Source organism: Macadamia integrifolia, chromosome 13, assembly GCF_013358625.1.
Source record: "Macadamia integrifolia cultivar HAES 741 chromosome 13, SCU_Mint_v3, whole genome shotgun sequence".
In the NCBI taxonomy this organism is placed as follows: Eukaryota; Viridiplantae; Streptophyta; class Magnoliopsida; order Proteales; family Proteaceae; genus Macadamia; species Macadamia integrifolia.
In genome coordinates, this window is record NC_056569.1 from 8614801 (window position 1) to 8627362 (window position 12562).

At 41.0% G+C, this 12562-nt stretch overlaps 1 protein-coding gene across 7 annotated transcripts; it reads left to right on the top strand.

Annotated features, from left to right (window-relative positions):
- Positions 1 to 578: 578 nt before the first annotated feature.
- Positions 579 to 10663, top strand: LOC122060066. Of its 7 annotated transcripts, none has more exons than XR_006134209.1 (3): positions 579 to 1062; positions 7531 to 7863; positions 10204 to 10604. XR_006134209.1 is itself a non-coding variant. In XM_042623227.1 (3 exons), the coding sequence occupies exon 1, from the start codon at positions 3227 to 3229 to the stop codon at positions 7364 to 7366; it is 4140 nt and encodes a 1379-aa protein (XP_042479161.1). In that variant the 5' UTR covers positions 3097 to 3226; the 3' UTR covers positions 7367 to 8827; positions 8907 to 8958; positions 10204 to 10663. The 7 variants fall into 7 exon arrangements, 6 of the variants coding, with proteins under 6 accessions (XP_042479161.1, XP_042479162.1, XP_042479163.1 ...); XM_042623227.1 differs by lacking the exon at positions 579 to 1062 and adding an exon at positions 8907 to 8958 and having other exon boundaries at positions 3097 to 8827; positions 10204 to 10663; XM_042623228.1 differs by lacking the exon at positions 579 to 1062 and adding an exon at positions 8907 to 8958 and having other exon boundaries at positions 3097 to 8827; positions 10219 to 10663.
- Positions 10664 to 12562: the final 1899 nt, after the last annotated feature.

Here is a 12562-nt window from a genome sequence, read left to right on the forward strand (position 1 = left end):
ATTTTCTTTCAAGAAAGTTTATTTCGGAGTTCATACATGATATTAGTATTAGTACAAAAATCATCAAACAATTTTTTACAAATTTACGTGTTAAAAGGAGACCACCAGTATTGTTGTTCTATTCTCTTAAAAAAGATAATGGATACAAACATACTCTCAATATATATTGAAGTTAAAAAATATGAATAATTTTCTAAAGAGTCTATCTTTCCACTTGTGGGACTATGATATTTTGTATTAAATGAGAGTGAGAGAATCCCCACGACACAAGACTATACATCTCATAAGCCCCAATTTTGATTCCTCAAATTCCCTTTGATTCCTTTTTCTTTTAATCTCGTGGGTCCCTCTCCAACACTATCACTGCGCCTTGCATGCGTCAGACATGATCGATCACCTCTCTCTCTCTCTCTCTCTCTCTCTCTCTCTCTCTCTCTCATCCCTTCACATGCACGGCACTTAATTAGGATCCACCACTTTCACCTATTAGTATTATTATCTGAAAAGCTAAAATAATATTACAGCTAAAGTAATTACTAAAATTAGATAAGTCGGGGCAGCGAAGCTTATTCGTCCACAACCATGAACACTTTGGAGTCTTGTGAGTAAAAATGAAGAAATTCCTGAGCTGTCCTCGTCTCCAACTCTTCCAATTTCCCACTCTCACCCCATCCCTTCATTGTGTCCTTCCCAACTATATGTATTAATTCCAAACCACGGTGTGGATCTTGAAGAAACTACAAAAACTGAAGAGACTAAAGAGAGAAGGCGGAGCAGACCTCACGCAAACACTCAACCGGTAGCGCCACCGCTTCTAATCTGAAGCGGCCAATGCCGGGATCTGCTCCGCACCTTAGACAAGTGAGGCGAGGAAGAAAAAATAGAAGAAAAATGAGGAAGGAAGAAAGAAAGAAAGGAGAAAAGAATTCGATGGATTTTCCTTGGAATGTGTAGACTCGGCAATTCAGTAAGGTGAGAACTCATCCTTCCCTTCCCTTCTCCCTCTAAATAGCAGAAGGCGTGATAGAGAAACAAGAGGTGAACGAGATAGAGGAAGAACAGGTGAATGAGAGAAGTTAGCTGGGCTCGGCCCTGCTCGGCGGGAGGAAAAGATACAAGAAACGACTTTCTATACTCGGAGAAATCTCCCTCACCCTTCGGACGCCGTGAGAACTTCAGATCTGATCGGATCTGCTCAGGTCTGCTCGGATCTGCTCGGATCTTCTCGGACCTGCCCGTCGGACACCGTGAGAATTTTCTTTGGAACTTCACACGCCGTGAGAACTTCGGATCTGCTCTCCCTCCTTCTCTGCTCTGCTCTCTCACAGACTGTACCTTATGTTTTGATCTGCTCTGCTCTGCCGTGAGAGAGAACCGTCTCTGCTCGGATCTGCTCTGCTCTGCTCTGATCTGATCTGCTCGGCCGTGAGAACTTCGGATGCTCTGATCCCAACTTGCAGGTTCTCTCGCTGGGCTGGAGAATTCAGATTGGAGAACAGGGGTATCACCGTCGACCGTCGCCTGAGAACACCAAATTGGAGAAGATGATGGCTGTGTCGAGTAATGATACTAGAATCGGACATGAGCCAAAGGATGGCTGGCCTCCGGATCGTGGTAGACAGGCTTTGATTACTGATTTTCTGAAACCAGATTTTCCAAGGAAGGATTCCAGATCGGCTTCTGCTAATAATGTTTCTAGATCTGTAGAGGGAGGAGAGGTTGATCGGGTCAAGGATGCAGATGAAAATAGGGAGGAGGTGCGACGATCCTACTCTACTGTGGTGGGTCATGCCTTGCCGGAAGTGGGAACTTTACCTGATCCTATTCACGCTGGAGCCTACACCAAGATCATAATCCCACAAGATGCCTATGAGGAAAGACTGCTACGGTTCAGGTTTGCATTGATCGGGAGGACGAACTTTAGATACCTTTCAATGGATGACATTCGAAAGGAGGCGAAGGAGAATTGGAATCTTAAAGGCGGAGTGAAGATGGCTCCTATGGGGAAGGGGTATTTTCTTCTACAATTTGAAAGTGAAGGAGACATGGCAGCCATGTGGAGACGAAGTCTTACAAGAGTCTGTGGGCAGATCATCAGATTCCAGCCTTGGAAGGCAGATTTTGATGTTCATGCCAAGAACGTCAAAACCAAGTTGGTTTGGATCAGATTTCCTGACCTGCCACTGGAATACTGGCACGAGAGGATTCTGCTAACAATGGCCAAGGCATCAGGGAGACCTGTGGCACTGGACAGACGAACTCGATCTGCGGCAATGGGCGCTTTTGCGAGAGTCCAGGTTGAGGTAGAGATTGGAGCTACCAGACTCAAAGAAATCCAGGTAGAACGAAGGCAACCAGGAACTAACGAAACATTCTGGTTCAAACAAAATATTATCTATGAAGATGCCTTGATCAGATGTGGTTTTTGCAAAAAAATGGGACATTCTGTCCATGTATGTAGAGTGAGAATGGACGCAGAGACCAGGAAGGAGTCGCAGCGCAAAGAGACTATTCCAGGGGCGACCTATGTTGATGAAGAGGAAGGCGTCCAGAGCAATGGTCACCGGAATGAGAACAGTGGCCGCCGGAATGAGCAGAATCTGATGGCTGGTGCGTCTAACTTGGAAAGATTTTCCTTACTTTCGAAGGAACGATCTCCTTCCATGTTTGACTCGCACACTTTAAGGAACATTGATGGAAAATCAGTTATGCATAATTTGAATGGAGACATACAAATATGCCTTCCATTAGAAGAAGAAGGGAATATGGAAAGAAATAATCTAGCTGACACGAATTACTTGGATGATGGGGAGAATGACTTGGATGATGGGGCGGATTCTATGGATGGATCGGATAATGGGTTGGTTGGTGGAAATGGGTCTCTTATCACCCATAGGGCCATACAAGAGAAGGAATCTTCAAGCTCCATTTACCATGGTAGTGGTGATCGGGTGATGACCCTGTCTAGGCATGGCGAACAACATGAGAATGGTCAGTGCCAAGCACTGCAATGGTACAATAATGTCATCTCGTCACTCAACCCTCTTGAGATTAATGGTGGCACGGTGGTGGTTAATCATAAGGAGGTAGAGCAGATAGACAAAACTCTCTGCGAAAGGGAGGCTTTGGATCTGGTTCCTGGAAGACAGGGAAAGGGGAAACACCTGACCAATACAGAGCAGACTTTGCGAAAGTCTGGCCGCATTGCCTCATCAAAAAATAGTAAATGAAAGCCCTCTATTGGAATATTAGAGGGATAAAGAAGGCTGCTGCAAGGTTAGCTTTGAGGAATATTTTAAGGGACAAAAGACCTGATTTCCTTTGCATTGCCGAACCTATGATTCCCTCTGACGCCTTTCCTACGTTGTTCTTCAACAAGCTGGGTTTTGACCCTGATTTAATCCATAACGAGCGTCTAGGCGGAGTCTCAAATCTATGGCTGATTTGGCGAAGAGGTGTAGCAAAGCCTGTTGTGCTATCGTCTTCTGAGCAGCAAATCTCTGTCTCTGTGCAATGGGCTCAGGAAATTTTCATCTTATCTGTAGTGCATGCCAAATGCCTAAGAGCTGCTAGAAGAGAATTGTGGACCGACTTGGTGGCAACCCATCCTGGGCTGACTACTCCTTGGATGATTTTTGGAGATTTCAATGCCACCCTTCTCTCTTCTGAAAAAAGGGGGCCTGGAATTTTCAACCTGGGATCAGCGGGAGATTTTGGCGCAATGGTGGATACTTGTTCACTAATTCAAGTTCCTTCGCAGGGAAGGAAATTCACATGGACTAATAACAGGAGAAGGGGACATGTCTCTGCAGTGCTCGATCGAAGCTTTTGCAATGAGGCCTGGATTTCTTATTTTCAAGAATGTCACCAATTTGTCTTGCAGAGAGTGGCGTCTGACCATACTCCCATTTTGGTGGTGTCTGAAGGCTCTGAAAGACCAAAAAACTGTCCTTTTCGCTTCCAGAGGTTCTGGGCAGACCATGAGGGTTATCTAAATGCAGTTAAGTCCTCCTGGGTGAATGACATTCCTGGATCGCCAATGATGGTTATGGCTCAAAAATTAAAAAGATTGAAGGTCTTCCTGCGCTCCTGGGCAAAAGAAAATTTTCCAAATTTTAATTTGGAGATGATGGAAGCAAAAAAATGCATGGAGGAGATCCAGACTGAAATTGACAGAGATGGGATAAATGACTCAATTTATGCCAAAGAAGCTGATGCAAAGACCAGATATCTGAAGGCCCTGCAAAATTATGAGAAATTATGGGCTGAAAAATCTCGTTCTAGATGGAGGAATCAAGGAGATAGATGCTCAAAATTTTTTCACATCTCAGTGAAGATTCGGCGAATGAAGAACTCCATTAAATCACTGAAGATGGTTGATGGGACCCTGATCTCTGATAGAGAGCAGATCAAGGAATATGTTGCGGGTTATTATGAGCATTTTCACAAAGGTACTCCCCTTACCAATCACATGGATTTATTGCAATGCATTCCTAATGTTTTGGAAGAATGGGATAGAGGTCGATTAGATGGTATTCCCTCTGACTCTGAGATTAAGCATGCGGTGTGGGATCTTGATCCAGATAGTGCTCCTGGTCCAGATGGATTTCCTGGAGCTTTTTATAAATCATGTTGGGACATCATATCTTCAGATTTGTGCAATGCTATCAGATGGTTTTTCAGAACCGGGTTCATGCCTTACGGCATTAATAATAATTTCCTGGCTTTGATTCCTAAAATTGAAGGAGCACTATCCCTAGACAAATTCAGGCCATTGTGCATGGGAAATTTTTCATGCAAAATAATATCAAAGATTCTGGCTATGCGATTATCGTGTGTTCTTCCAAAAATTATCTCTGAGGAGCAGGGGGCCTTCCAGAAAGGGAAGATCATTCATTCCAACATATCACTTGCCTCAGAGCTGGCAAACATGATGTTTGCATCCACAAGAGGTGGAGGTATGGGTTTAAAAATTGATATCCATAAGGCGTTCGACACCATCTCTTGGAATTTTATTTTTCATGTTCTGAGGAGATTTGGATTTTCTGAAAAATGGATCTCTTGGATCCATCAGATCCTTGTTTCTGCCAGAATCTCAGTTCTGTTTAATGGTGGCCCTGTTGGATTCTTTGGTGTGGAGAAGGGTCTGAGACAAGGAGATCCAATCTCGCCTATGCTGTTTATCATTGCTGAAGAGGTTCTTTGTAGAGGCTTATCTGAGCTCCTAGCCAATAACAGCATTAAAGCTCTATCGGGTCCGCGTGGGGCGATTATCCCTACACATATTCTTTTTGCTGATGATGTTTTTATCTTTTCTAATGCTTCCATCAGGTATGTTAAAAATCTCAATAATTTTCTCGCTAAATATCAAAGCTTCTCTGGCCAGAAAATAAATTTAGACAAAAGCAAGCTTTTCTTGGGATCTGTTCCTGCCTCTAGGAAGCAAGCCATTGCAGAAGAGCTTGGTATCTCCATTTGTAACTTCCCCACCCGCTATTTGGGGGTCGAGATCTTTAAGGGAAGGCTGAAAAAGGAGTCGCTAATCCCCATTCTGGATAAAGTCAAAGGGCGTCTAGCAGGATGGAAAGGGAAGATTTTGTCCATGGCTGGACGAGTGGAATTGGTCCGCTCAGTGATCTTGGGAATGATGAACCATAGTTCAGCTGTATATTGGTGGCCTTCATCCCTTATTGCAATAATGGAGAGGTGGATGAGAAATTTTATCTGGACAGGTGAGATTGATACTGCAAAAAAAATATCAGTCAGATGGGATCTTTGTTGCAGGCCTAAGGATGAAGGTGGTTTGGGACTGAGAAGGCTCAGAGACATAAACAAAGCCATGCTCTGTAATATGGTCTGGAGGGTCAAGCATGAGAATTCCTTAGCATGCAAATTCTTAAGGGCGAGATTTTTGAGGGGTGATGGTTCCTTCAAAAAGTCCTATAAGCCTTCATCGATTTGGCCAGGCTTTAGGAAGATGTGGGACTTCATGACCACCAAAGAAGCCTGGATGATTGGAAATGGGGACAGCATAAATTTCTGGTCAGATAAATGGTTGGGCGGCAAATCCATCCTAGAGCTAGTTGGCCTGGAGGGAGAGTCGAGTCTTCTCTGCAAGGGAAAGGTCAGTGACTTCATTGACAATTTTAAATGGAAATTGCCAAATGTTATCTCCCCTTTGCTGCATGATATTTTTGAGAAAATTCGAACCATTAAAATTCCATCTTATCCCTGTGAAGATATGTGCCTGTGGAGTCTATCATCTGATGGGATTTTCAATTCTAATTCTGCCTGGGAAGATATTAGGATTCGTAACCCGAAAGTGCCATGGTTCTCTTTGATTTGGGGTAAAAAGATGCAACCCAGGGTGTCTATCTTTGGTTGGAGAATGGTGCACGACAAGCTTCCTACAGATGACGTTATTCAAAAGAGGGGCATAGTCCTTGTCTCTAAATGCAGCTTATGTGGAATGGAGGCTGAGACATCGTCTCATATTTTCCTTCAATGCTCCTACTCCGAAGAAATATGGCTCTTTTTTTGTGGATGCTTCAATGTGCAATGGCAGCCTGCTGGAACCATGGCCGATTTCCTCACATGGTGGAGAAGAAAACAGAAATCAGTTTGCTGCAAAGAGGCATGGATCATGGGGTTACTAACAGTGGCTGATCACATTTGGCGCGAAAGAAATATGAGAAGGCATGATGGCAAGGAACGACCGGCAAGATACCTGAAGCAGATGATTCTAGAGGATATTCAGTTTGCTAAGCCAAGCACTAAAGGTGAAGTAAAGACAATGTCCGATCTCATTTGCTGCAGGAAGCTTGGTATTCCGATTCAGCGATCTCCACCAAAAGCAATCTTAGAGGTTTTCTGGTGTAGACCCGAGGCAAATTGGATTAAATTGAATTTTGATGGAAGCTCAAGGGGGAACCCAGGTCGTGCAGGTGCAGGAGGAATTTTTCGTGATCACAGGGGAGGCGTTCTTGGCTCCTACAAAATTTTTATGGGTGTCTCGGGAGTCTTCGAAGCTGAAATCGAAGGCCTAATGGTGGGGCTGATGCGTGCTAGGGAGATGGGCATTCCATGTCTGTGGGTAGAGACGGATTCTAGTGCTGTTGCAATCTCTATCCAGCAAAATAAAATTCCATGGTTTGCTTTGCAGAGATGGATATTCCTCCAGCCATATTTGGAGAGTATCACATGGAAAATAACTCACAACTTCAGAGAAGCGAACTCAATTGCCGACTACCTGGCTAGAGATGCGGCGAAGACAGGGATATCAGCCATAAATGTTGACGTTCCTGCCAACATTAAGGATTTCATCAGAAGAGATGCTGATGGCAGACCAAACTATAGATTTGATTAGTGGGATTCTCTTTCCTCTGCTGATGGCAATGCCGAAGGTGGGGGTCAGGGAATCGATTTTATTTTTGATTCACTCTATTTTCTCAGTTTGATGTAGCTCTGTAATTTCTTCCTTTTTCTTCCATTTTAATATAATGACTTTCTAGCGAAAAAAAAGAAGAACAGGTGAATGAGATAGAGAAAGGAGAGGTAAACGACTGTCAGCCGATAGACGAAGGAGAGGTGAACGACTGTCATCCGATAGAGGAAATTCGGCTGACTGTTTCAATCACACTGATGATTCGATAATTCCGGCATTGACATTCAGAACATAGGTGTTGGGGGTTATTTCTTTTCCTGCGTTTATCTTTACAAACCAATTATTCTCGTTCCGTCAGAACTCGATAAGCATCGGAATGATTTCAGCCCAACTAATGGCGCTTTTATGGGAAAAGTTGATGGCTGCGACGCTCCCAAATCCAACCCCTTATTGCCATCTTGCTAACCCTAGCCACTCAGGTATATATTTCTCTTTGTATGGGTTTCTATTTTTGTTCTGTTAAATGTGTTCCTTAAACTTATTCTTTTACTGTGTGTTTGTGTGTATGTGTATGTATTTAGTCATGGGAGATTTATTTCTGTGGTTATATTGTTGGGTGCTTGTGTGATGGTCTTAACATAAACAGATATAAAAACAAGATGAAAAAAATTGTTATTTCCAGCTCAAGGAATTCTTAAGAGCTGCTACAGGATTAAATTAGTTGATTTTATTTATAGCAGTTACTTAGGCCCCTTTCTTCCCATGCAATTCTCTCTTTTACAAAGAAAATCCCTAACCCAGTTCTACTAATTTCCACCCTTTCTATTGTCCTTCGCCTTTGCTTATGATAAACATTTGCTGTTTTTTTTTTCCCTGAGATTTTAGTATATGATCATACAAGACTAAGCATGGTAATGGGATTGGGAAGTGGGTTTTTTCCCCTTTCCTTCTCCCTCTAACAGCGTGGCTTACTCTTTATCGGCCATTGCTTCTTTGTTTTCTTTCTTGAAATCTCTCTGTTCGCCTGTGTGTAGCTTCAAACTATTTTCCCTCCATGACAAGAACAAGTTGCAAAAAAAGATCCCTCTCCATTATCTTTAGCTATCCGAATCTATCCCCTCCCTCACACCCTCTTTCTTCCACTCTATACTTCTCTTTGCAGCAATAAAACCTGAATGAATACTCTTGTGTCCTAAGGCTCTGAGAGGCTTCTCTTTTGAATTTTAGCACCGTTAGAGCTTCACTAGGTGGAAGACTCATGTGAAGCAAAGTGTTACATGCAAATATCTTCGGTTTAAACAGTTTGATAAGTAAACTCTCTCCCTGTTATTGTAATGGATGTGGATGTACGTTAATGGAACCGAAAGAGAGAAACCAAGTTCTAGGAATTCATAGGCTCCTTAGACTAGATCTTTCTGTGGTTTGTGGGTCCTTTTTCTTCGGGTTAGCTCATTTCAATTTAGTCATTCTGATTCCATGATATTATCAAGTTCTTTTTTTATAATTAATTGCAATTATATAGGTTAAAGAAGATATCATCTGAAATGCTTGTCTATATGTGGACTCCAAGGGAGGTACTTAAAATTCCCAATCAGCTTTTTATTTATTTATTTATTTATTTATTTTTTTGCGGGGGCGTGGGGGGTGGGGGGTGGGGTGTGGGGTTGTAAAGAAATATGAACTACAAGCACAACTTTATGCTTCTATTAAATTAAACTTCTGGAGATGATTTGCTATTCTATAGTCTGTACATTCTATAGAAATCTTTTTAACAATCTGAGTTCTGTAGTTATATACATCTTATGCACTTTTAACTGACTCTGTTTGAATGAGTAACTAGAAGTTTTCAGATTACAATGTTCCCTCTTGGTTGCTGGAGAACAATAGAATGTTAAGAGTTCTAATTCTGAAAAACAATTCATTAATTGGTCATTTTGTCATCCACAAGAATGATCTTTTGCTTGTGTGTAGCTTCAAACTATTTTCCCTCCAACAAGAATGATCTTTCTCCGGGCACACACCCCGAGGTGCTCTCGTCTGTCCAAATCCTCATTGCACCAGTGGGGGAGACAGACGATTTTTTTACTTGATAACATGTAAAGTTTTCCAACCTAAAAGTTTGAATAGGTGGAGGGACTCCTAAGCATATAAAGGGGGCTATAGGCTAATTAAAGTTTTCCAACCTAATAGTTCGAATAGGTAGAGGGACTCCTAGGTGTGTAAAGGAGGCTAAAGTTTTCCAACCTAAAAGTTCGAATAGGTGGAGGGACTCCAAGGTGTATAAAGGGGGGCTATAGGCTAATTATAGTTTTCCAACCTATAAGTTTAGGTGGAAGGACTCCTAAGTGTATAAGGGGTGCTATAGGCTAATTAGTAGCCGATATGAGACTAAACTCCCAACAAAAATCGAACTATGATCTCTAAATTCAAAAGGATCAACCCAAGAGTAGGGAAACCTCATCTAGCTCATCTGTTGTTTCAATGTTAGCTTTCAATTCAAACAGGGTATGTCAATCAATCATGATTCATAGCCCCAACTGCAGCTTTACCTCAACTTATAAGACTTTTGCCCTAGTTAATCTCTTTGAAAGGATCCAATCAATGGTGTGCCATGATCCTCTAAACATGAGCTCATGGCAAATTCCATAGCCCCTGTTCATGGAAAATTCCATAGCTCCTGTTCTCAGATACTTTCTTCTTATATAGTGTGGCAAAAGAAGAAGTTTCTGATCATTTTATAGAGAATACTTAGTGATAATACTTTGATTTTGTGCAAACCATACATAATATTCTCTTGACCTGATACCTGGATTGACCAGAATAATTCCCTTCAGCATCAGCAGCAGGCGATGGAAGAGGATTCCGGTATCAGGTTGGTGCATCTACTGACGACTTGTGCGGAGTCCATGCAACATGGTGATGTATCATTGGCCGGATTCCTAATCTATGATATGCAGATCATACTGGCTTAGGTGACCCAGAGCTGTGGCATTGGCAAGGTGGCCAGCATATTTCGGGTCGAATATGCATCCATCATCCGTGTCATATATGTTCATGTATTTTTAAGCTATTCCAACCACTGCAATGTATTTTTTCATAAACCTAAATCTTCAAAGCTTTATTTTGCCATGTGGCAAACTACGATAAAACTTACACTTGATATGTAATTATAAGATTTAGTAGACTACTTGTCCATAAAATGTTTACAAAACATCAGATTGAGACCTTGAGGGGTGTTTAGGATGATATAATGAACCCTCCACTCATTCATTGGTCAAATATGACTTTGAAATTAAAATGCTAACTTTACATAAATATGAGTCACATAATTAATCAATTTATGTGAATAGAAAATTTTTATTTCCTAGTTATTGGGGAAATAAAAGTGACATCCATCACATATTAATTGAGGTTAGCAGTCTATTAACCCAAAATGAGAAAGTTATATGTATTACATTGTATCTGAAACTGCATTTGTTTACAAAATTGCCATTAACTTCTATTGTTATAAGAAAAAAAAAGAAATTGCCACATGGGATTTTGAACTACAACTATAAAGAGAGAGAGAGAGAGGGGTGGGTGGCGAGGAAAAAGAAGGTGTCTTTAAGCACACAATGAAGAGAGGAGAATCAAACCTGTGACATCCAAAGATACCTGCAGTTTATTGGTAGGGTACCAAGTGTACCAACGGTTGCCTTTAAAAGATGCTGTTATTTGGTCTTAGAGGATAGTTGTATTCAAAAAAAAAAAAATATATGTTTTAAGTGGCATTGTCAATATTTGATACAACTTTCGTCTACTTTTTTACCCTAATTATCTACTCATATTGGGCTGAAACTTAATGAATCTACCATCCTCTCTAACATGGACCTTCTAGATCTAACATGGTCTTGCCATATATGTTAAATATGTTCCAATTGCCCCTAATAATAAAAATTCTTAACCTAGAGGTTCTATGCCCCAATCACATCATGTTAACTTTATTTTTCATCTGCCTTATTCTATGAGGTTCTTGATGCCTAAGATCCCATGTGACGTATTTAAATAGAAAGTGAAAATAAAGTTTGAAGGGTTCTCAAAGTATTGGTTATTTATAAGAGATTCAAGATAATTTGATTCTTTTGACCATTGAATATTGGATAGATGGGTAACTTTATATATAACTCATATTTAAATTTTAGTGGTCCATTTCGATTGGATGACCCCTTGTGGATAGGGCATTTCAACTTATGTCTTCAACCATTCCCTTTATAGAATCACTATTTGAAGTAATTTTCACAGCATTATATTAATACATCATCCAATTGGTATTGATTAAAATTTAACCTATGATTTATTTTTTATGTGTGGCAGACAATAATCAATGTGGTGGAATGACTTTCTACACTTATAGTGCCATTTGCTATACTTACAGATTGTAAAAATAATCCTTTAATGGGAAAGAGTTCTCTGAGCAAACGACATAAAGTAACACACCAATAAGTTACAATGGAATGATTTCATACATAGAAGAATAGAGAAGCCATTTCATGTGAAAAAAAAGAAAGATAAAGAGAGAAATTGATAGCCTTCTCCACAAAGGGCCTGCATGCTTTCTCTTGTTATATGTTTCCTCTTTCTTTTGAAATTTCTTGAGGTTCTAGCCTTTCTTTTTATACGAAAACGATATCAAATCAACTTGGATCCAGTAGTACTCCATGCTTTTCTCTTGTTAGAATGTTAACTTTTCTTTTGGTGGGGGATGTTTAGTTCTGTTTTGGTATACTTGAGCTTGGTGGGCACCTTTTGCGGTCCACATAACAGTGCCAAACCATGATTTACGGAGGCCCACAAAAGCATAGCGAGTTCAGCCTTGGGTGAAACCAAATGAGCTAGGGTTAGAATGCTTATCAATCTGTGCTGATCTATAGACAATTGACCCATTTTCTTGTAGTGTCCACATCATTCAACCCTAATCCTAAATATAAATACAAGACCATAGGGTGACTTGAGCCTTTGATGAGAAGGTAAATATATAAGAGGGTCCCCTGGCTTTATGGGTCATAGGAAGGTCAGTATCAGAGCAAGAAGCAGCGGGGTGAGATGGGGTCCCATGGATATAATAAGGAGAGATGGTCACATGTGGTATCAGTTTCAGCTGCAATAATTAGTGTGTATCTGCTTCATTCCCACCCACTA